The following is a 25,451-nucleotide window of genomic DNA, read 5'->3' as shown; positions in this document are numbered from 1 at the left end:
TCAAGATTCACCTTGTCATGTTTATGACAGTAGGGTCAGCAATGTTGACAAGGCTCTTGGGAAACAATTGGTGACAATGCACAGTAACACAGCTCTTCTGGCAAACAATGTACCACTGAAAAAAAGAACCATACTATGCTCATAGTCCTTGACCCACAAACCCCACATAACATAGTATATATCTTGAGATTTTTTTTTAAATCCCATTCTTTTTTTTTTCAAGAAAGTCAAAAGATGAAAAAAAGTTTATAAATATAATTTTAACAACAAATTATAAGCAACCTAAAGATCCAAAAGCTAGAAGCATAAGTTAGTCAGAATGTGTTTTAAAACATCACTTTTCAAAAATCAGCAATCATATATTAATAAAGATTAGAAAAGACCAAAAGAAACTAAAGCAGTTGGATTTTTATTTTGAGAAATGTTTAAATATTTTTTTATTCTCATTTAAAGTTGAACAGTTCAACTTTAACAGTAAGAGAATTATTAGATCCTTACAGCAATAAAAGCAGTAGCAATTTTTCCAAAGAGACATATAGATTTAAGGTAGTAATTTTACGGTGGGGTCAGAAAGTCTCACCTGTCCGTCAATAAACTCAATATATCACATGTACAAGCACTGACCATGCTCCATTCCACTTACATTACATCAGCTATGACTGTTGCTATTAAACATCCAAGTGATTATCCTCAAATGACCAAAAGGAAAAAAATATCAATTTTTCAACTATACACACGTTTAAAACATTAAAAATAAAAATTACCTTTCTTCTTTGTCCAATGTTTTCTTCTCTGCTGCAGTGACTTTTTTAGGTGGTACAGGAGGGGTCACTTTTCTACATATCTCTTCAATGATGCGTTTGTTCATTCTACTTTGCGACGCAGCTTTTAGTAAAATTCTTTCCACTGCAGTTATACCATCTCCATGACTGTATTTAGGAATTTCTGGTTGGATTAAAATTTCTATGTCATCAAGCCAAGGAGGATAGTAGGAGTTTTGTTTTCCTGAGAGTTTGTGATGAAGTTTAATTAGCAAAGACAATATGCTTTCTTTAATTTCCAAAATGGCTGTAGTTAACTGTGGAGCTGAGCCAGGAGCAGACCATTTACTTGAAGTTTTGGGACGAACCACCTGATTTGCTTCACTGCTACTGCGATTGATGATTTCTTGAAATTTCTTTCTACGTTCTGCTACTAAACTGAAAACTTGAGCTGTACCAGAATTCTACCATTAAAAAAGAGAAACAAAGAAAAATCAAGAGAAGTTATTTAGCATCATTTTAAAAACATACTAGTACTACATTTTCCAAAGGGAATGCTCAGTTTCATAAAAAGATTTATTCAACAGATTTGCTCTTTAAATAATTCTGTCCCTTGACCTATCTCTCTCAAATATATTTAATCCCACTCAATCTGGAAAGACTTATAAGGAGATCATCAGCAGTAACACCTCCTTTTCAACCTCCCGAAAACAGACAAAACTTACGTAGTATCTACAGCCATATTAAAGAGAATCATAAACTAAAATTCATTAGTTTAAAGGAGGAAAGGCTGTTCTGGTCAGCATTCATGAGGAATAGGGTACTCTTTAGTAACTTCTGGAAGACTGCTACAGTTTCCAGTTAAGAAAATTATAAATTCGTTTTTTAAAAAATTTTCTAAGCTAACAAACATGAACTAGTAATTAATTTCACTTTTAAGGAACTTTAAAGTTTGAAAATTCTAACATAAATGCTTAAAGTTACTAAACTGAAATATAAGGATGAAAAAATCAAACTGTTTCATATTTTAATATGAAATTTAATTTGTTTTATTAAATTTTAATATGAAATTAAAACTGTGATTTGTGATTTGTTTTTTATTTGTTTTTGGTTTGTCGGTCAAGGACTATGATTTGTTTTCTGAACAGTTTTTTTTTTTTTTTAACTAAGTATTTTCCTCATTAATTTAAATTCTAAAAAGCTTTTTTGCTAAAGCAATCAAACTGCACCAGGGCTCTTAGAAAACATCTTTTAATTAAGATATGAATCAGTTTAATGAATTTATTTTTTAAAAGCAAGCATAGAAAGGATGCTCTAATATCAGATGAGCTTTTGTGAGTCAAATGACAGTATATACTATTTTTTAACATCGAAGCTGTTTTTTAAAGTACTCTACCAGCATTAGAGGCAAAAGCCTCTTTAGAGGTTCCAGTTTTTGCTTACAGCGAAAATACGTTGTCAAAGACCAAGAAAGCTCCTACAAATAGACTCTACTATAAGAAATGTCTGATTCAATGTTCTCTACTGACAAAAATCTAGGCTGGGAAGACTAAAACTGCTTAAGTTTAGTTACTTAAAATGTCATTTCAAGATTTTTCATTACTGCTTTTTAAAAATTAACTTACATGCAATGAGAGCACTGATTTTCAAAATGAGTCCAAAGCCAGAACACACAGAATTTAAGACTTCATAGGCTTAGTTTATCAAAGTTAATTAATTGCCATAGAAGCAAAAAAAAGTTATTTGCAAATGAGCATGCTGCTAGCAATTAAATTTATTTTAATTCAGAAAATATCCAAGTCATTTTTAAGAAGTTAGTAGTATAGTGGCAATGCTAAATGTAAAGAGACTCAAATATGCTACCTATAATTGGTCCAAAATACTTCGAACACTAATAAGAAAATACTCAGTGTTATTTTTAAGCTCAATATAAATTTTCTTTAATATTAAGCTTAAATCACTTTGTCAAAAAAAAAAACCACACACAAATCCAAGAAACTTTCTTTTAAATTTAACCATATTAATTAAACACCTATACACACACAAATACTTCAAAGCAGTTTTTCCCCATTTCCAGTTAAAGCCATGTTGCTAGTTAATGCAAATATCATACACATCTACCTCTCTTTGAAGAACTTTAGGCCGTCGTGAACTCTGGCAGATTAAGGGAAAAAGACTGATAAGGTAGAAGTTGCATAGATATATCAGAGGAAATAAAAAACAATTTAAAGTTATCTGCAACCACTTTTTTTTTCTTTTGGATATCATAGGAACAGTATATCCCAACATAACATACATAACATAAAGCTTTTCCTTATTTTCTTTCTTACGTTTACACTTACTTGAAAGGAACCCAAGTTATCAGAGCTAGTACTTGCAGGTGAGTCTCTCTTCACTTCAGGCGCAGTCTCTGGAACTCTTACTCTAACATAGTTTATAAAGTGTCGCATGTTTGACACTAAGTTACTGCCAGGAAACCAACTGTCATGACAACGTTCTGGTCCACCCACGGATGCCTTAAAAAAAAAAAAAAAAAAAAAAAAAAAACAATATCAAATCTTGCCACGTCAGGTCCAAGGTACAATGGAGATGTAACAAGCCCCCAAAAATCATCCATTGCCTATCATAATCCTGGATCCTTTACTGTCTCATCCACAAATTATAGAGTGAATAAATTTGAATAAAACCAAATTCAAACAAAAAATGTAGTAATAAATTACTCAATATCAATATGGGTAAGTCTGATGGAATCAGCTAAACATCTGACTTAAAATACATTTTTAAATACATTTTTCAATCTAGAATACTGAACATTACAGAATATTCATCCTCACCCATTAGTAATACAAATAATGCTAATTTGGACTAATTTGGAGGAAACTGAAAAATCAACCAAAGGTATGACCTAATCATAGAGGAATCTTTATAACCTTTTAACATCTATGAAAGAACATATGTTGATTCAACTTGGACTACAAAGAACCACAAAGTGGTTTCTTTAACTTGTTTTTTGCAATTATTATGTTGTGTTACGTTTTGTCATTTAGGAGGGAAGAGATGAGGAGAATCTTACACATTAGTGAAACTAATTTGTAGTAACAATTGCTTTTATGGACACAATACTTCTAAAGTCCTGAAACAAATTAACAACTTTCACTCTTAAGTACTTTAAACATTCTCCCATATAACAATATTCATGCCATTACCTTAAAACCTTTACAGAAAGAATTTGCTACTCAAAAATAATCCCTAATCAAATTATTAGAATTTTTGGAGCTAAGCCCTAACTTCAGTTTTACTGATTATTTATTGATTACTGGTAATTTTTTGCCAATAATCAATATTCTTAGCATAACACCAAAAATGCATTAAACACTTTTATTAATTTTTGTGATAGGAATTATAAATTTCAAATTCAGTAATTCCATAATAGAATTTAATGCATCAATTAAGGCCCTAAAAAACTGTACGTATTTAAAGATCCCAAAGGGCCTTTTCCAGTAGTTCTTTAAAAGATCTTATGAGTCTGATGAAAACATAAATGTACCTCAAGATGAATCCATAAATACACTTTACTAAGGCATGTCATAACTAGCAAAAGTATAACATGTCTGGTTTGGCAACAATTGGTTGGAGCCAGATAGGGACTGCCTATCTAAAAATTTTAAATTACAAAAAACTACTTACCTCTTCATCTGGTTCTTCTTCAGCAGAATTTTCGAGTCCTAATTCAATCAGATACAAAACCATGCAGAGTACATGTTCTGACAGATTTTGATGATCCATCAAAATCTTTAAAAAGGGAAGAAAATGCCTCATAATTACTTTTTTCCACAAAATGTATTTCATTTAGAGATCCAAAAATATTTTACTGTTATAGACGAAAAGTACTTTAAGTAATATCTAGAAATACCAGTTCACAAATTTTCTAAAGGTTATGTCAGAGAGTCCACTAAAATAAATTCATATGAATATAAGTATTTAATAAAATAAATTAATAAGAATATTTTTATATCCTAATTTGCTGACACTCTTCTCTTGATGACAAGGCCATCAGATAAATAAGTTTACTAAATAGGATAATTCAAGCAAATGTGTTTAGCACAGCACCTGGCATATAACTGGAAGCACAATAAATGTTTATGGTGCATTAATGTTCTTAAAAACATGTCTCTGAAATTAAAGTTCTGAGCCTCTGAGTATTTTGAGTAGCTATATTCATATGTATGTCAGTGTGTGATTTACATGTAGGAGAAAGGTAGAAGGAATTCAAGCGGTTAGTAAAGAGGCTTCTCTGAAGAAAATTTGATAAATCTGACCTATGGATTACTCAATGCAAACCTTATGCATCTTACACAGGGTTTCTGGGCTACCTACATCAATCACTCATTCACTATGATATAACAGACCACTAACCAGAAGATATCTAAAATACGACAAGTAACAAAATGGCCTGGCAGCTATCATCTTGTCCTCATTATAAAAGTCATCTGGCCAAATGATGGAAAGGACAAAAGGAAGAAATTCTGTAGGGAATGGCAGTTTTAATTGTGGGCAAGATAGCAGAGAGCAAAAAAGAGGACAGGATAAGCTGAGCCTCACAGAAGCTGCCCAAATGGCTGAGGCGACTTGGAAAGGAGGTCTTAATCGCTTAAGACCTAATCTACTACAACTAAAGAATAGAGAGACTTTCAAGTCACTGATTCTTCTCATGTTTTTCTGACTATTCAGAGGGCTTCTCTGTTCATCTGTTGTGTGGCACAGTGAAGAGCACAGGCATTCAAAACCTTTTAAAAACCAATAAACAAATTTCTGTCTATTCCTAGTTGACCTTCAGCAACAGACTCTGGTCTTAGTTTTCTTATCTCTAAAGTTGAAATTATAGAGCCCCTCCTAGCACTTTCACTTGTCCCATCCCCATCCAAAAAAAAAACCAAAAATAAGAAAGAAAAATAAAAATGTAATTAAAGCCCAGAATTGTTGTAAGGATTGCATGGGTTAATATCTGTCATTTGCTTTGTGTAGTGTCTAGCAATGTGTGTTCAACAAATAGTGAGTGAGTGGTGCCAACGATGTGAGGAGCAGAAGCAGCAGCAGGAGGAGACTGAAGGCTGGGAGACCACAGAAGTCATCCCTTCTGATCCACTATGTTATGGAGAGAAAACCAAGGCCCAGCCACACAACCAGTTAGCTAGTGTAAGCAACACTAGAACGCAGACCTCAGACTCCCAGGCCACTGACTATCATTACTATACTATCTCCTCCTGATAAATAAAACATTACCAGCTAAATTCAATTAAATTTTGACTTCAAAGCTTGTGGCATTACAGCTTTAACTGAATAACTTAAGAGCTAAGGAGGAAAAAAATCCCTCTATTAGGTACTTCCAAAAAAAAAAAAAAGAAAGAAAGAAAAATGATGTTTCCAGGCAGTTTTATTTTGACACTAAATACGTCAGAGGATAAAGGTGGTTTACTAAAATTGATTTTTAGAAAGTTGACTTGCCAACGTAATGTCAATGGAGAATTTTATTATTATTATTATTAGTAAAATCAAGAAAGCTATTTTAAAGTTGAGATTTCAAGAGTTCATTTATGATAGTCTTGTAACAACTAAAACATTGTCTTTTTATTTTTCATAAAATACTATTTGTACATTTAGCATACGAAAACATTGAAACATATAACTTGAAAGAGCATAATAATTTGCCATAAGGCTTCCTTAAATTTTCATGAATTATTTGTCACTTATTAATTATTACTTATAACAGTACTTAGCTTCCCCATCTGAACTAGTTATTTAACCTCTAAAACTCAATTTCATATCTGAAAAAGGAGAATAACAACAGAACTTTCACTCATAAGGATTTTTGCTAGCTTAAGCAAAATAACGTCTACAAGTATATATAAAGCATTTCAAACAAAATCTGGCACTAAGTAAACATTCGAAGACTGTCCATTATTTGTAAAACAAATACAAATATCTTTTCAGTACAAAAAGATATTCTACATTTTTTAATAAAGAAAAAGAACATTTTAAATCAATTACTGAATAACCCTCTTGGAAGTTAATGAAAATAAACCACCCAAGGTGTTTTTTGAGGCACCTGTCCAAAATCATAACAGGAAAACTTTAGAAACAAGTACAATGAAAAATTGGTCATGGGTGGAGTTGAAAGAAAAGTATAGAAATTTAAAAGTATTATTTCATTATAAGATTAAGAAAAAAACTAAAATTCCTACCTAACTAAATATATACTTTCTTAAACAATGTGTTAAATGATTGTACATAGTAATTGGAAATTTGTGTAACAAATATTCTTATTTTTCTTTGAATTTCTCTTAACTTTTAATTTTTCAAATTATAACTAGGAAGAGGAACAAGAGGTTTTCTTTGTATCTACCTGCGTAACATTTATCATGTCTATATAGTTATTTTCTTTTTTCTTTCATCTTTCTTTCCTCCACCCCCGAGATGGAGTCCTACTATGTCACCCAGGCTGGAGTGCAGTGGCACGATCTGGGGTCACTGCAACCTGCACCTCCCAGGTTCAAGCAATTCTCCTGCCTCGGCCTCCCGAGAAGTTGGGATTACAGGCGCCCACCACCATACCCATCTAATTTTTGTAGTTTTAGTAGAGACGCGGTTTCACCATGTTGGCCAGGCTGGTCTCGAACTCCTGACCTCGAGATCTGCCCACCTTAGCCTCCCAAAGTGCCGGGATTACAGGCATAAGCCACTGCACCCAGACTTTTTTCATCTTTCATGCAGATGAGATTATAAAAATCCCTATTATATACACACATACATACTATACAATATTATGTTTCATACAAGTTTTTGAGTACACAATTAATGTTAGTCAAATAAATCTGTTTTACGTGAGAAGATCCCAAAATAAAACAAATTTTAGATAACAAGAAAGTAAATGCATCATCTTGTGAGTTCCTAAGATGTTTATCAAAAACAATTTTTGATCTTGCCACATAGAAACCACACTCAAATCCTTCCACGTCACTTTCCTGATTAGAGGAAAAAAGCAAAAAGAACCACCCCAACCTAAGATTCACTGGCTCACATAACTGCCATTCTAGTTTTGTCATTTTAGTGGGTTCTGATGGTTGTTTGGTCCCTGTAGCTCATTCTACACCTCTTGTAGTTCCATGGTATTTCACTTATTGTTCTGCAGAAGCCATAAATACATATTTTTATCTGTAGCTAGATAAGATAAATAGTTTCTCACAAAGAATGCTGTAGCTATTCTGTTATATTCAACTTGGATTTCAAATATATGTGATTATAACATATCTTCATACATCTTAAATGTATAAACACACTTTGCTTTATAAGTGGTACTTTTATATAAATATTATCCTAAAGGATTATTATTTGAAAATAAATTCTAAACTTAGTCTTTCTATTCAAATTACTACTGTACCTTGTAAAGCAGAGTGAATAGCACAATGTGTAAAGTTTTACAGTGCAAAAGTCTCATGAGACCTTTATAGCTAGGATGGAGTGATGTCCTTTTCTTATAGGGAGGCCAGGGATTTCCAGGAAATTTTCCGCTCTGTTTTAAACTGTAAAAAAAAAAACAAAACTAGAATTAGATGATAGCCTCAAAATCAAACTGTGGTTTAAATGTAATTTATAGACACCAATTTCTGCCACAATGTTTTATGCAGTGCTATTTTTAATCAAATTGCTTAAAATGCCAAAGAGGTTTCTATTCTCTATACAATGAACATTACTATTTCTTTTCCTAATGGCTAAAAATGAGTAAAGAGAGCTAAGCTGAATATTAAAAAATATATAAACTTTAAAGTGCTAACAAAGAGAAATGAACAGAAAGAATACAGATGAAGTACTCAGCAAAGAAATTTCCAGCTGTAACAATTAAGCAAAATAGATGACCTGAAAATTCTCCCACTACCAATGGTTGGAAAAGCTGGATAAAATAAATATAATCTTTTGAATGCATATTTGAGCTCACACAAAAAAAGTGGAATTCTCCAGTTACCACAAAAAAGAAGGAATTAGTGACAAGCACTAACACTGTGCCAGTTGTTATAAAGTCTTTGAGCAAACAGATCACAAGGTGTGTTGGGCTCACACAAGACTCAGAGACAGAACTGAGATCCCACCTAAAGCTAAGACCCTTGAAAGGCTTTACCCTCATTGAAAGAATAACTCACAAGGAGAATGAATTAGCTTGTCTGTCTCTTCTGGGATGTAAGAACAACAAGTTCCCCAAGAAGATAATTATGAACTTGTATGCAAATACAGTAGGCCCCTCTTATCTTCAGGGAACATGTTCCAAAGCCCCCAGTAGATGCCTGAAAATAAGGATAGTACCAAACTCTCTATATACTATGTTTTCCTATACATACATACCTATGATAAAGGTTAATTTATAAATTAGACACAATAAGAGACTAACAACAGTAAGTGATAACAGAATAATTACAACAATATACTGTAATAGAAGTTAGGTGAATGTGTACATGCTTTCTCTCTCAAAATACCTTATGTATAGTAGTCCCCCTTATACCTAGTTTCACTTTCCACAGTTTCAGTTACCCATGGTCAACCACGGTCAGAAAATATTCAATGAAAATCTCCAGAAATAATTCATACGTTTCAGTTGTATGCCATTCAGATTATTGTTACAATTCTTCTATTTTACCTTTAGTTATTACTGTTTATCTCTAATTAGTATTATCTATCTAATACTATGATAAAGTAAGCTTTATCATAGGTATGTATTGTAGGAGAAAAACATAGTAGATATAGGGTTGGATACCATCCCTCATTTCAAGCATCTACTGTGGGTCTTGGAACATGTCCCAAGGATAAGAGGGGGACCACTGTACTATACTCACTCTTGTTCTTCTTGTGATGATGTGAGATGATAAAATGCCTACGTGATGAGATGAAGTGAAGTGAATGATGGTAAGCACTGTGACATGGCATCAGGCTACTAATGACCTTCTGACAATATGTCATCAGAAGGAGGAACATCTGCTTCAGGTGATCTTGAATCATCAGGCCATGACAATGTGATGGCTGGATGTCAGGAGCAGACAATGTCAATAACTAACAAGCAAGTAGTATATACAGCATGGTACACTGGACTAAGGAACAATTCATATTCCAGGTGGGACAGAGCAGGATGGCACAATAATTCATCACCCTGCTTACAATGGCATATAATTTAAAATTTATAAGTTATTTATTTCTGGAATTTTCCATATTTTTGGACAGCCATTGGCTATAGGTAACTATGCTCTTAGAAATTCAGAAGCCATTAAAAATCATAACAGAAAAATTTAAAGCCTAAACTATATAGAAAAAGTTGTGGGCCACAACCAAAGTAGTGCTTAGAAGGAAATACATAGCCTTAAAATCCATATGTTTGTGAAAAAATCAACAACTAAGCATCCAAATTATAGTTAATAATAATGTATATTTCAAAATAGCTAGAAGAACTGTAATGTTCCCAACATAAAAAAAAAGATAAATGTTTGAGATGATGAATATCCCAATTTCCCTGATTTGATCATTACACACTGTACACATGTATGAAACTATCAGAGAAGTATCTTCAAATACTGTGTAAAAGGTAATATTAAGGCTAAGATATATCAATTAAAAATATTTTTAAAATATATAACAATAAAAATTAAATAGGAGTAATTAAAAATGAAAACCAAATGCACTAAAACAACAACAACAACAACTGAGTATCCAAGAAAAGGAACAAAGACAATCCAAACTAAATTGCAAGAAGACAATAATGGCCTGGCATAGTGGCTCACATCTGTAATCCCAGCACTCTGGAAGGCCAAGGCAAGCAGATCGCTTTGAGCTCAGTAGTTCAAGACCAGCCTGGGCAGCATGGTGAAACTCTGTCTCTACAAAAAATACAAAAATTAGCCAAGCATGGTGATGCACCCCTGTAATCCCAGCTACTCAGGAAGTTGAGGTGGGAGGATCGCTTGAGCCCAGCAGTTAAAGGCTACAGTGAGCCAAGATTGCACCACTACACATCAGCCTGGAAGACAGAGTGAGACTGTCTCAAAAAAGGGAAAAAAAAGGCCTGGCATGAGGGCTCACACCTGTAATCCCAGCACTCTGGGAGACTGAGGAGGGAGGATCACGAGGTCAGGAGATCGAGGCCATCCTGGCTAACATGGTGAAGCCCCGTCTCTCCTAAAAAAAAATACAAAAAATTAGCTGGGCGTGCTGGCAGGTGCCTGTAGTCCCAGCTATTCAGGAGGCTGAGGCAGGAGAATGGTGTAAACCTGGGAGGCGGAGATTGCAGTGAGCAGAGATCGCACCACTGCACTCCAGCCTGGGCGACAGGGTGAGACTCCAACTCAAAAAAAAAAAAAAAAAAAGATAATAAGTAATACAGAAAAAAAAGAATGAAATAGAAAATGAGGGTGGGAGGAGAGAGACAATCAAAAGTTGGTTCTTAGAAAGCATAATAAAACTGATCATCATCTGCTATGACACCTAATTCAAAATAAGAAATAGCAAACACACATAAACAACAGGAATAAAAACACAGGGAAGTTTTTTTAATCATTAAGTATAAACTTAAAGATTTCTTAGAAAAATACAACTTAGCAATTTTTTTTCAAGAAATAACCTAAGCAAGCCTATAACCTTTAAAGAAAGTGAATGTGTAGTTTTAAGCTATCCACAAAAAAAGAAAAGACTGTATGAGGCCCAGGTTGTTGAACAGGCAAGGTCCATTAAAACTCAAAGAAACACCACATGAATAAGAATGAAGTTGGACCACTACCTCACAGCATACATAAACACTAACTCAAAATCGATCAGAGAATTTGATGTAAAAGCTTCAGCTGTAGTTTTATATTTTTAAGCATAAAACTCTTTGAGAAAAACACAGGTTTAGCTATTTGTGACCTTGATTTAGGCAACAGACAGGAAAATTAAATTAATTTAGGCGACAAACAGAAAAATTAAAGAAAAAAACTGGAATTCATCAAAATTTAAAACATTTGTGACTCAAAGGACACTTTCAAATAAGTGAAAAAGACAATCCACAGAATGGCGGAAAACATGCACAGACGGGGCGCCATAGCTCATGCCTGTAATCCCAACACTTTGGGAGGCTGAGCAGGCAGATCACTTAAGCCGCAGAGATCAAACCAGCCTGGGCAACACATGTAGAGACCCCATCTCTACAAAAAATTCAAAAATTAGTCATGTGTGGTGGCACATGCCTGTAGTCCCAGCTACTCGGGAGGCCACTCAGGATCACCTGAGCCTGGAGAGGCTCAAAGCTGCAGAGAATTGTGATCATGCCACCAGTCTGAGCAACAGAGTGACATTGTCTTAAAAAAAAAAAAAAAAAAAAGGAGAAAGAAATGAAAACATTTGCAAATCATATACCTGATAAGTCTAGTATTCAGAAAATATAAAGAGGTCTTAAAACTCAATAATAAAAAGTGCAATTAAAAAATAAACAACAAAATTGACAGCACCTGGTACCTTTACAACTGGAGGTGGGAAGGCAGGGGGTTAAAATAAGGAGGATTGGATGAAAACTGCCTTTCCACCACTGAAACAGAATTTTGGCTACAGAACTCATCTCCGGGGAGGATAAAATAGCAAGTACAACTGAGGGTATAAGGAGGAAAGATTAAAGTCGTCATATGCATATTTGACTCAGAGTCCCTAGGCCTTGTCTCCCAGTCGGTTCACGGAATAATAGCAGCCATACCATTACCTCTGGGCAGTATCTCAGGATACTTCCCTGAGGAATCTGACCAGGCCAAAAAGAAAGATCTAACACAAGTGTTTCTCAACAAACCTGCCTACCCAAATCACCCTATATTAAAATTCAGAATCTACAAGTTCCGACAATGCACTCAAGAGCTCTTAATAACAAGCAGTCAACATTGTCAGACATCTGGGGAATGCCTCTAACTCGAAAGCTAGAGACTGAACAATAGAAAATGCACCTTAGAGGAAACAAATACTATATAGAATGAAGAAAAAAAAATCTTAAAAATAAGAAAACTATCATTAATATATCAGAGAAATAAGCTGTACCTATGATTATGAAGATGCTATAAAATTAACTTTGCAATTAAAAAAACTGGTTTCTGGGCCAGGCGCGGTGGCTGCTGCCTGCAATCCCAGCACTTTGGGAGGCCGAGGCAGGCGGATCACCTGAGGTCAGGAGTTCGAGACCCGCCTGACCAACATGGAGAAACTCCGTCTCTACTAAAAATACAAAATTAGCCAGGCATGGTAGACACATGCCTGTAATCCCAGCTACTTGGGAGGCTGAGGTGGAAGAATTGCTTGAATTCGGGAGGCAGGGGTTCCAGTGAGCCGAGATCGCGCCATTGCACTCCAACCTGGGCAACAAAAGTGAAACTCTCTCAAAAAAATAAAAATAAATTAAAAATAAATTTAAAAATTAGTTTGTATATAATACTACAGTGACAACATATAAATATAATTTTCAAAATGATCGCAATAGCCATGATGAAATACTTCAACTATTCTATTTCATTTAGCATTAAAAAAGCAATTTTTAATTTTACTTTGTCTCTTTGTTTGCTTTAAGCAGTAACCACTAAATATGTGGCACCTAGATTAATAAATTGTTGCAAAATAAAGGTTATACATTTGTTGAAGGCCTGAGTAATACATCATTTTGACTGCTCTTTTCAAAAGCATTAACAGAATAATGCAAAGGAAATGCTACATGACAGAAAAAAATTACTTAAGTGACTCACACCAACACGTAATTATTGACTAGTTTGAGACCAAAATGACATACATAAAACTCATACATCATACTTTCAAACATGGGGCAGCAGTCATTAACCTTCAAAATGGGAGACAGGAGGCAACAGAAATACAAGAAATTACATATTTTTTAAAATGTACTTTTCAGTTGAATTTAAAACAGATGCTTTACGAAATCATTTCTATCTTTGGAAATGGCCTAGCTCATAGTTCTAACAACACTGCCACTGTCAGACATATTTCACCAGGAACAGTGGTTCACATCTATAATCCTAGCACTATGGGAAGCTGAGACAGGAAGATCACTTGAGACTACGAGTTCAAGACTAGCCTGGGCAATATAGCAAGAACCCACCTCTACAAAAAACTTTTAAACAATCTAGCCAGGCATGGTGGTGCACCTGTAGTCCTAGCTACTCAGGAGGGTAAGATGGGAAGATCACTTGAGTCCAGAAGTTGGAAGCTGCAGTGGGCTATGATCACGCCACTGCACTCCAGCCTGGGTGACAAAGTGAGACCCTGTCTCAAAAACAAACAAAAAAAAACCAGACATATTTTCACTGACCTTCTCTGAGCCACAATGTCTTCATATATAAAATATAACACTGAAATGATGGTTTTCCAACTGTTGGTTTGCTTTGTTGTTGTTATCTCGTTTTTGTTTTCTTTTTAAGAGCTGAATGCCCACTCGGGGATATTTGGAAGGGAGAAAGGGAAGCAGGATGAGCCACTTCCACTCTCTTAAGCCTCTTCTTGTTGTTGCCCAACCCTGTCTTCCAGTGAAGGCCCACAAGACACTTTTATAGAACCTGGACTAGATTTTAAAGGCCTTTTCCAGCAATAAGAGCCTAAAATTCTAAGCATCTAAGCATCACATAGAGCAAATGGCTTACTTTCACTTAAACTCTCAGCACAAAAACTGAAAGAAATCTACTTTTCATTCATTTAACAAATATTTACTGGTTGCCTTTAAAGTGCCTGGCACAGAGCTAAATTGTGAGAACACAAAAGTTTAAATTTATCTGACCATTTTTCATTTTAATTTGCAAGATGACCTCCAAAAGGTCATCTTGCAAATAAAAAAAGATCCCTCCCAGTATAATCAGTTAAGCCACTTTTTGTCCCTTAAAACTAAAAAGCAGATGAAAATAATCAATAGCAAACAAATCGGCCAGGCATGGTGGCTCATGCCTGTAATCCCAACACTTTGGGAGGCCGAGGTCGGCGGATTATCTGAGGTCAGGAGTTCAAGACCAGCCTGGAAAACATGGTGAAACCTCATCTCTATTAAAAATACAAAAGTTAGCTAGGCATGGTGGTGGGTGCCTGTAATCCCAGCTACTCAGGAGGCTGAGGCAGAAGAATCACTTGAGCTCAGGAGGCGGAGGTTGCAGTGAGCCGGGATCGTGCCACTGCACTCCAGCCTGGGTGACAGAGTGAGACTCTGTCTCTATAAAATGAAATAAATTAAAATAAAATAAAATAAAATAAATAAAATAGCAAACAAATCCTAGAGTTTAGGGTTATCTTCCCACTTGTGCTGAAACAACAACTGAAACAGTCAATTGTACAGTCAAATATACAACAAATAAAAGACACTGCATAAAGGAAGCAGGTATTATTGTTTCACATACAAAATAAATCACAAAAATTTTAAGTTTTACATAATTATGTAACCAATGCATTTCTTTTTTTTTTTTTTTTTTTTTTTTTTTTTTGAGGTAGAGTCTCACTCTGTCTCCCAGGCTGGAGAGTGGCATGATCTCAGCTCACTGCAAGCTCCACCTCCCGCGTTCACGCCATTCTCCCGCCTCAGCCTCCTGAGTAGCTGAGACTACAGGTGCCCACCACCACGCCCGGCTAATTTTGTTTTTGTATTTTTAGTAGAGACGGGGTTTCACCGTGTTAGCCAGGATGGTCTCAATCTCCTGACATAGCGATCTGCCCACCTGACCTCCCAAAATGCTGGGATTAGAGGTGTGAGCCACCGCGCCCAGCAGTAACCAATGCATTTCTGCAAGGATATGGTATTTATTTTACATACACAAAAGTTATCACACAAATAGGTTGCACATAAAATTTCAAAGAGTATTTTAAAAGATAATGGTTAAAAGGTTTTAGTCTAAAGCTAAAAAGTTTGTAATCTGCTATTACTGCTTTGAGTACATTATTTCTTTTAAAACATAGATTTTCAAACTGCTAAGAAATATGACAGTGGTTCAGAAATGTTTCTGTTTTGTTTTACTGTGAAACAGGGGTCTCATTCTGTTTCCAGGCTAGAATCCACTGGCATGATCACAGCTTACTGCAGCCTTGACCTCCCAGGCTCAAGCAATTCTCCTGCCTCAGCCTCCCGAGTAGCTGGGACTACAGGCATGCACCACCAGGCCCAGCTAATTTTTGTATCTTTTGAAAAGATGGGGTTTTACCATGTTCCCCAGGCTGGTCTTGAACGCCTAGGCTCAAGTGATCCACCTGCCTTGGCCTTCTAAAAACTGCTAGGATTACAGATGTGAGTCACTGTACCCAGCCTGTTCAGAAATATTTCTAAGAAGCTATAAAGAAATTGTACAAGAACTCAAAAGCCAAATAGAGGAAACAAGAGAATGAGGGAAAATAGAGAACAAAATAAGAAAGTGAAAAAACTGATAAAAACAGCTTTGGGAATATGGTTTTATCTGACTATGTGAAATAGTTATAAATCAAAATATGATACAGATCTAAACGATAGAAAACAGATCCCAAAACACAGGATACTTGGAAACAGAAAAAGTATATCTATGTATCAATATGGGTCTAAACCAGGTTTCTCAACCTAGGCACTAACGACATTAAGGGAATTCTTGGTAGAGGTGGTAGAACTGGCCTTTACTAGATGTCAGTGGCAACCCTACTAGTCTTCAGACAACGCCAAATATCATCCCTACTTAAGAACCACTGTTCTAAATGAAAGAAATAAACTGCTCAGAGCTAAAAGTTTGCTAAGTGAAAAATAAAACAATTATATTTTCCTTACAGAGTACCTGGCATATAACAAGCATTCAATAAATGTGTACTGTTAAATAAAATTTCCCCTTTAAAACTGATTGCATTATTTAATGATTCCTTCAAAGCTTTGAAAGTTTCAGCCCAATCTCAGTCCAAATTTCTAGTAACTACAAAGTAAAAGAGAATAAAATTTACTTCTTATACATTCAAAACAACTAACCGTCACCACTACCCTGAAAAAAAGGCAGAGTCATTTAAGACCGGTGTTTATGAAGTCTCAGTTAGGTTTTCCATGCAAATACTTCTTCCCAATTTTCTTCATTTTTCAATTTTTCAACAGGAATTACCCAAATTTATTTATTCAACAAATATATTATGAATACCTACTAAGTGCCAGCATTGAGATAAGTATTAAAGATGTAGAAGAGATACAGAGATAAAAATATCTTCCCTCAAGGAGCTAAGAGTTTAGTAAGACTACAAGCAAATTTTTACAAAACTACATGAAAAGCAGAAAAAGAGGGAGTTAAGAAACCAGAGAAAGAGAACCTCAGTCTAATTTCTCCAAGGGTTTAGAGAAAGGGAGAGAGAGATGCTGATGGCTGAACTGGGTTGTTGTTGTCGTTGTTGACTCAAAGATTGTTTTGGTTTTGTTTGGGGGGAGGAAGCAAATTAAAATTCCACATTAAAAACTTTCTTCAGATATTTGTCTGTGATAGATATTTCTATTACTTCAAAGTCTTGGCAAAAGAGAAGTTTCACTTTGATAGTTATCTGGGTAAGTATTAATACTTTCTCAAAATCAAGGACATTTGCATCATTTAAACTTGCTTTTTAAATGTTTAGCTGTAGGAAAGCACAAGTAAAAGATGATATCCTATGATATTCAGCAATATAATATTAACTATTAAGGTTTTAAAAGAGGTGGAAATAATACATTTACAACAGTCTACAATTTACAATAACATACAAAATTGAATTCTGTATTTAAAAGATATCTTTCAAAATGTTTGTCTTCTGCAGGCATCAATACTGTAAACTATTTTGTTAAATATTTACAAGTAAAATTCATTTTGCTTTGGCTATTTTCCCAGTTGTCACGAACACAGAAATATGTTCACTTATTACAGACACCCATTACCATCTCTGATGTCAGAGAATTCTCTTAACTTGTGCCTCCTCTACTGGTTCAAAAGTAGAACAACACAAAACCAAGCCTTTAATTCCACTGATGAAACAGCAACTAAGTAAGTTTCTGTTTTTTAAATTTAGTGATCATGTTCTAAATCTATCACATTAACATCAAATTTTGGATAAAGATCTTAACATAAATCTCTGACAGATTATTATTTAAACCTTAAATTATTATTTGCATCTCTAAAGAATGGACATATACTTTAATGAGAGCATATCATATCTGTGTTATAATTGAAATTTTTCCATATAAATATAAAATACTCTGTTATGATGCTAATCAATTTGATGGACTTACAATGCAGTATATCTGTCCATTGCAGACTGCACATCTCTACGGTAAACTGTTCGAAGAATGACCATGACGGGGTCAAACTCTTGATCCCAGACTTCAGCTATTATTCAAAAGAAAGTAGAAACATTGACTTCTCAGAAATAAAATCAATATTTATTGACTTCTTACATTTGTTAAGTATAGTTTACATTTGAAAGACAGAACAATTTAATCTGATTATAGTATTTGCCTTAAGAAGCTTGATGCCATGATTACTTTTCTAAGTCAAAAATCACAATTTCATCATCAGGAATGTTCTCTTGAGTTCAGCAAGCACTAAAGAACAAAAGTTTTGTAATACAACAATGCCTCACCAGAAAAGTTTACTTCATTGTTGTTGTTGTTTTTTGCAGGGTGCCAATTAGAAAGAAACACAGCACGTTAAGACCTTTGAGTGTACTTAAATGCAAGTAGGGTATGTCTCACACCTGCAGTCCCAACTACCTGGGAGGCTTAGGCAGGAGGCTCATCTGAACCCAGGAGTTGGAGGCCAGTCCAGGCAACAAAGCCAGACCTCATTTCCCTTCTGAAAAAAGTATTTAAAAAAAAAAAAAAGTGCTTAAAAGTAAAAGCATGAAAACTAGATTTAAAGATTAATGAGGCTGGACACGGTGCCTCATGCCTGTAATCCCAGCACTTTGGGAGTCTGAGGTGGGCAGATCACTTGAGGTCAGGAGTTTGAGACAAGCCTGGCCATCATGGTGAAACCCTGTCTCTACTAAAAATACAAAAATTAGCCAGGCGTGGTGGCACACACCTGTAATCCCAGCTACTTGGGTGGCTGAGGCAGGAGAAACACTTGAACCCAGGAGACAAAGGTTGTAGTGAGCCAAGATCACGCCACTGCACACCAGCCTGAGCAACAGAGACCTACTTTATAAGTCTTTTTTGTTTATAAAAGATTTTCTGCTCCTTTGCTAAAACGGATCACTTGTCTCCTTATCTTCGGCATAATTAGGAACCACTATCCTGTGTGTGGAATGTGTACAACTGATGGTTCACAAGATGATTTTAAGTATTAAGTATATAAAACTTTTCATTTTAATAATTATGTAATTATTTTTAAATGTGTATTAGAAAATTGTAAGTTGCAAATAAAATTCATGACACCTCACTAATAATCATGCTTAGGATGAGGCAAGGTTTTTTTTAAGTTAACTCATTTTTAAAAAATACTGAAATACTAAGTATATTTCAGTAGAGTGGATATTTAGATGTGGCAAAAATCTGAAGGATGGACTGAGATAATAATTTTAGAAACCACTGACTTAAAAGAATCTCCATACTAGATTAAGTTTTTTTCTTTCATTCTTTCTAGCAAAATTCTTAACATTTGAAAACATGATGAGAAGCTTAAGCTTCTCCCTACCCATCCACTATAATTACAACTTTCTAGCACAAGACACTGTTAACCATTGTTAACCACTGTCCCTAGTTTCATGTAACAAGCTATTCATCTTAAAGTATCAGAAGTATGACTTAAAATTCTGAAAACAGTCCTTCACAAAGACCTTCATTAGTATTTCTAGAATCATTTATCTTTTTTTTTTTTTTTTTTTTTTTTTTTGAGACAGATTCTCGCTCTGTCATCCAGGTTGGAATACAGTGGCGCGATCTTGGCTCACTGCAAGCTCCACCTCCCGGGTTCATGCCATTCTCCTGCCTCAGCCTCCCGAGCAGCTGGGACTACAGGAGCCCGCCACCACGCCCGGCTAATTTTTTGTATTTTTAGTAGAGAATGGGTTTCACCATGTTATCCAGGATGGTCTCGATCTCCTGACCTCGTGATCCACCCGCCTCAGCCTCCCAAAGTGCTGGGATTACAAGCGTGAGCCACTGTGCCCGGCCGTGATCGTCCTTCTCTTTAAAGTCTATTATTCTGCACAATTAACATGCCAAAGCTTTTATTAGAATTGCACAACCTTAGCAATGGAAGAAAACGTTAGTGATTAATTAGTCCAGTGGGCTTCAAACAGTGTTCCATGGAGCTGAATTACCACAGATGTATAACAGGGATCACTTTAGGAGCAAGTGGATAGCAGGACAGAGGAGAAGCTAAGTTCAACTACCCATACCCACTTTAACAGGAGTAGGCCAGCTTTTGTTGGTTTTATATTAATATAACAAATTCACTTGAGGGTTAGTCCCCAAAACCAGAGGCTTGTTTCAACCACTTTTTAAAAGTTTAAAAACTTATTTTATAGATAAGAAGCCAAACCCAAAGATAAAAAACTGGCTGGACACAGCGGTTCACATCCGTAATCCCAGCACTTTGGGAGGCTGAGGCAGGAGGCCTGCTTAAGCCCAATAGTCGAGACCAGCCTGGGCAACACAGCAAGGCCCTGTCTCTACAAAACACATGAAAATTAGTCAGCATGGTGGTGGGTGCCTATGGTCCCAGCTACTGGGGAAGCTGAGGTGGCAGGATCGCTTGAGCCCAGTAGGTCAAGGGTGCAGTGAGCTGTGATGGCGCCACTGCACTCTAGCCTGAGTGACAAACACAGCTCACTGCACTCTAGCCTGAGTGACAAAGTGAGGTTCTGTCTCCAGAAAAAAAAACAAAAAACAAAACAACTGATTTCCTAAACCACACAACTAGCAAATATAATTCATACGGTATTTAAATATGACAATTTGCTAGCTTTAATGTCCGAATGCCCAGTATTCCATCTCAGCATTGTTCAGAACAATCATCTAAAGAGCTTGTTTTAAAAAGCAGATTCCCAGATTTCACCCACAGAGATTCTGATGACAGCAGACAGGAGATGAGACACAGGAACCTGCATTCTTAATGAGGAGCGCAAGTGAGTCTGACAGAGATGTAATCCTCACATCACACTTTTATAAGTCCTGCACTACACCACGGCACCACTCCACTCCCAAATTCATCTAATTTTACACACAAAATATCCTCTACACTAAAAACATACTGTGCTTTTCTTTCATGGAATACTTTCCAACCAGAGACTCTGGATTTTCTTGCTCCTTGTGAATTCCCTGAAAAATCCCAAATAAGGCTTTTCTGTTCTGCTTTGCCAAACACACACAGCACAGTACATACTATTTACAACTTCAAAATGGGCATTGGTTTTTCATTTAGACAATGTGTTGAGGGAGGCAAGAAGCACGTAACTGTTATTTCCTTCAAAATTTTAACTTAGAGAAGTGAAAATCTGAAAGTCAAACAAAAAAGACTGTGTAAATCAAAACCTCACTTACCTCCGGCTCCTGTCAAGCATGTCAACTGTAAATCTAGGGGGGGAAAACCTTAGAAAACCAATCATCCACTTAAGGAAAACGTTCTGTGCATTTAACATAGGTTCAAAATGTAAGTAAGTGGTATCAGCATTCTATGTGGACTTTTTTTTTAAGATGGAGTTTCACTCTTGTTGACCAGGTTAGAGCCGCAATAGCGGCTCACTGTAACCTCCATCTCCTGGATTCAAGTGATTCTCCTGCTTCAGCCTCCCGAGTAGCTGGGATTACAGGCACCTGCCACCATGGCTGGCTAATTTTTTTGTATTTTTAGTAGAGACGGGTTTCATCACGTTGGCCAGGATGGTGTCGAACTCCTGACCTCAGGTGATCCACCCACCTCGGCCTCCCAAAGTGCTGGGATTACAGGCACAAGCCACCGCGCCCAGCCTATACAGACCTTAGTTTGAACTATTTCAAGTTAAAATTTGGGTCATGAGGATTGTTGTGCTGTTTCAAAATCAAATTTGGAGAGTAAATACATTCAAAATATTTTTAAATATACATTTTGTTTTATAGTTTCTGGTTCACTTATGGTTATGATCACTTATAAAAATGAATTAGAGTTCAAATATAAATTTCCTTTATAGTTTAGAGTCATCTAAGAAGTCTTAGTGTAACATAAAGCTATAGATTTCTAAGTAATTGAAAGCAGTATCACTGTTTACCAGTAAAGACATACATTTATAACAAAATGGAGAAAAGAAAACCAAAGCTTGAAGGAACAGAAGGTAAACGTTTTCTTTTAATACACAGAAGAATTCACCATTCAAGAACTGATATTTGAAAGAGTTCATTTATGTATATAAACATACCTTTGGGAGTATACATGCCTTGTTGCATAGAACCTCCAGGTTCAAAAACAGGAGCCTTAAAATCAGCTACAGCTGATAAAACTGATTCAAAGCTGTAACTGCCTGGAATAATGCCACTTTTGGGATTAGGATTTTCTGGAATATGATATATATGTCAAGAAAAAATATAAGCAACAAAAAGCCAGATTTATAGCCTTTCCAAGGTACTCTAGTTTCTCATTTTGCTGAAGTAGGCAAATAGTAATTGGCTGTAATATACAGAGCTGGCCACAAGAGGGCTATATAATACAACAGTTCAATAATAACTTTTTAATTGTGATTTTTGAAAATATGTTTAATCTAGGAGCCTACTAATAAATTGTATGCTGTAGTAGTTCCCAGGTATATTTTCCCCGAAATAAATTTAAAAATTTCAGAAAACGACTGAAAAATTTCTAAAAATGTGTCTTCATTTTCATCATTTTGTAAATAACTTTTCCTTAAAAAACAGAAAGAACTTGCGAAAAATTAGATTTTTATAGCAAAGATTGTTTTTCCAAAAAACACAAAATTTCACCCCCAAAGAAAAAAATGCTAAGCAAATTTAAGCAAAGAGGCTAACCAAAAAGATTCTCTACTCACATTACACAAATCTTTAAAATTCAAAATACAGAGATCGTTTTTACTCTATAATAAACTGATGCATAGTTCATAATGACTGAAGGAACTCATCAGACAATATCAAATTGATGCGGCTTACAAAAATCAAGGTTGTCAAATAGGCATTCTAATAGGACTTATTTCACAAAACAAAAATTTTAGCCAATTCTTCCAAACATAGTCATAAGATATACAAATACTAAATTTAGCCAGAATTTTTATCACAAAATTACTTGATAATCTTGTGTAAAATTTTATTAACATTAACTTAAAAAGATAATCAGATACTCATTGTACGTTCAGTCGTATACAAAGAACCACAGGTTCCCTGTTTGTAAACAATAATCTACGAACAAAAATGCTTTAAGACCAAATTCTACAGAAAAACCCTCAAAATGTTTAAAATCCTGGTAATAATAATCTTAAGGTGTACCTTTAACTGTTCGCCATGAATTGCATCCTGGCTACACAGACAAAATAGACCTAGTTGCCTTTTACAAAACGTTCAGTAATGTTGTCCTAGAAGGTTAAATGCTGGGGTGGCCAAAGCCATCATTCTGTCCTGAAATCTACTCTAAAGTCCAAGAAGAGTTCCCCAAGAGGTAATAATAGGAGGTTAAAAAAAAAAAAAAAAAAACAGTCACCAGCACTGAATACACACTTGAGCAAACAACTGGCATTCTTCTTTTTCTGTTATTTTTCAACTTTGAAAAACAATTAATCAAAAAATTGATAAACCATTAATCATAAAAATTACTTATTTTAGATCCTGCAACTAACAGAAACTAAAATTTTAAAAGGATATGAGGTCCAGCAATGAACTGTGTGTCCTGTCATTCATACACAGCTGGGCTACCATCTCCGCCCTGAGAATCTCATCATCAGACATTCCTAAAATTATTAAAAACAGAATTAACAAATCTGAGTATACATAAATTATAAAGAAAAAAATTACCACATTTTTCATTAAGCTGTTTTACCAACTACAGGATGTTTCAAATTAAAGAGTAAAGAAGCAATGCTCCAAACATAACTGTAGTTTAACTGCTATTTGCAGTTCCCTTAAGCAAAGCATATTTTAAGGATATTCTAAAAGGTATACCTATAGTACAACATACAAGAGTTTGAAACATTCTTTAAATTTATCTACATCCTTTCCTTTTTTCCCTAAGCCAGTTCTACTACAGGGATGGGGAGAAAGGGAGGAAAACAGTTAATACCTAAGTATTAGTATCAGTGAGTTTTACCTAAATGTAAACGAAGACTCAAAAGAATCACAAGAAATGTAAGAGCGCCTTCTAACATCGACCTCTCATGCTCTGCATCAAGTACTGTATTTTGATGTTGTGATGCCATTGTCAACAAATCCACTACCTTAAATCTACAAGAAGAAATATTTGAAACATATTTTTATAAATTAAAACAAAATTAACTGGACACTTCCTAATATCTGTCTTAATAAAATTATGCCTACCTTTCGAAGACGGATGAAATAAAATAATCTGGGTCAAGTCTAGAAGCACAAACCTTTAAAAGAAAACAAAATGCTTTATTTCTCAATATTCAGTTTTCCTTCTTCTATTAATCATGTTTTTCTATACTTTTTGTTTTTTGTTTTGTTTTGTTTTTTGAGAGAGTCTTACTCTGTCACCCACGCTGGTGAAATCTCAGCTCACTGCAACCTCCACCTCTGCCTCCCAGGCTCAAGCTATTCTCAGCCCTCAGTCTCCCAAGTAACTGGGATTACAGGCGTGTGCTACCACAGCTGCCTAATTTTTGTGTTTTTAGTAGAGACAGGGTTTCAACCTGTTGGCAAGGCTGGTCTCAAACTCCTGGCCTCAAGTGATCTGCCTGCCTTGGCCTCCCAAAGTGCTGGGATTACAGGCGTGAGCCACCATGCCTGGCCATGATTTTTATTTTCTGTATGTTATAATGTTTTGACATCTTGAGGGGCCTTACAGGCCTGAAGACAGATACTCCCTCCCAGAGCCAGCTAATTCCTAAACATAATAAACAACTTGGGAACATGCCCATCATGAAAGCCAATCATTGTCTTTATCTAACTCTCATACATCAACCCAGTATTTCCCCTGCTCTAAATCAATCCAGGGCCAGGTACCACAGAGTCAGGTTCAGCCCCTATGCCTCAAAGCCTGCTGGAATTATTCAAACTAGCCAATCCTGCCTTGCCTTGCTTTTCCTGTAGAAACCCCAATAAAGGCTCTTGCCTAGGCTCTCCCCTCACTCCTTTCTGCCTCTTGACCAAAACCTGGTGCTTTCCTTGTAGTCTTGTGTTGGGTGGTATGCCTCTTCTCCTGGGAAATGTAAGTAATAAATTATTCTTTCAGTGGCATCGGCCTCTCCATGTCATCTCCCAGTCACCTCTATAAATTAAAATCCCTTGGGTACAAATGAGACACTTCTAAAGTATATCTGCATTATCTAGTTGGCTTACCTGTAAGAGGTAAATGTCAGGATCAATCATGGAATTACAAAAATGAGACTGGACATAGGTCATGGCTTGTCCTTTGATTTGTAGACCATTTCTTACCCACATATTGCTGTGGATTTCAGCAAGACTTGCCTAATAAAAGTAAATTGGACAAAGAATAAATTATCTAAACTCAATCTTTACAAAATATTATAAATAACCATTTCAAAATATTTAAT

At 35.4% G+C, this 25,451-nt stretch overlaps 1 protein-coding gene and 1 long non-coding RNA gene across 8 annotated transcripts in view; both read right to left on the bottom strand.

The window, feature by feature from the left end:
- Positions 1 to 25,451, bottom strand: part of LOC105483267 (ubiquitin protein ligase E3 component n-recognin 3) — a 264,963-nt gene that overhangs the window by 137,710 nt on the left and 101,802 nt on the right. For 4 of the 7 annotated variants that reach the window (XM_011744044.3, XM_011744038.3, XM_011744040.3 and 1 more), the window contains exons 14-24: positions 25,237 to 25,365; positions 24,256 to 24,308; positions 24,029 to 24,162; positions 23,587 to 23,672; positions 22,143 to 22,284; positions 18,037 to 18,133; positions 8,200 to 8,341; positions 4,449 to 4,553; positions 3,104 to 3,277; positions 2,883 to 2,915; positions 765 to 1,225 (exon numbers count right to left, since the gene is read on the bottom strand). In XM_011744044.3, coding sequence (XP_011742346.2) covers positions 765 to 1,225; positions 2,883 to 2,915; positions 3,104 to 3,277; positions 4,449 to 4,553; positions 8,200 to 8,341; positions 18,037 to 18,133; positions 22,143 to 22,284; positions 23,587 to 23,672; positions 24,029 to 24,162; positions 24,256 to 24,308; positions 25,237 to 25,365 — 1,556 coding nt within the window. The remainder of the gene's footprint in view (positions 1 to 764; positions 1,226 to 2,882; positions 2,916 to 3,103; positions 3,278 to 4,448; positions 4,554 to 8,199; positions 8,342 to 18,036; positions 18,134 to 22,142; positions 22,285 to 23,586; positions 23,673 to 24,028; positions 24,163 to 24,255; positions 24,309 to 25,236; positions 25,366 to 25,451) is intronic. The other 3 variants (XM_011744042.3, XM_011744045.3, XM_024793250.2) reach the window with 1 other exon arrangement.
- Positions 19,608 to 22,136, bottom strand: LOC139357139 (uncharacterized). The gene is made up of 2 exons (XR_011609850.1): positions 20,602 to 22,136; positions 19,608 to 20,533 (listed from the first exon to the last, which is right to left on the bottom strand). It is a non-coding gene; the product is annotated as an uncharacterized lncRNA (long non-coding RNA).

The sequence above is a fragment of the Macaca nemestrina genome, chromosome 11, assembly GCF_043159975.1.
Source record: "Macaca nemestrina isolate mMacNem1 chromosome 11, mMacNem.hap1, whole genome shotgun sequence".
In the NCBI taxonomy this organism is placed as follows: Eukaryota; Metazoa; Chordata; class Mammalia; order Primates; family Cercopithecidae; genus Macaca; species Macaca nemestrina.
Note: the sequence above shows the minus strand (reverse complement) of the source record. Positions and strands in the feature narration are given on the sequence as shown.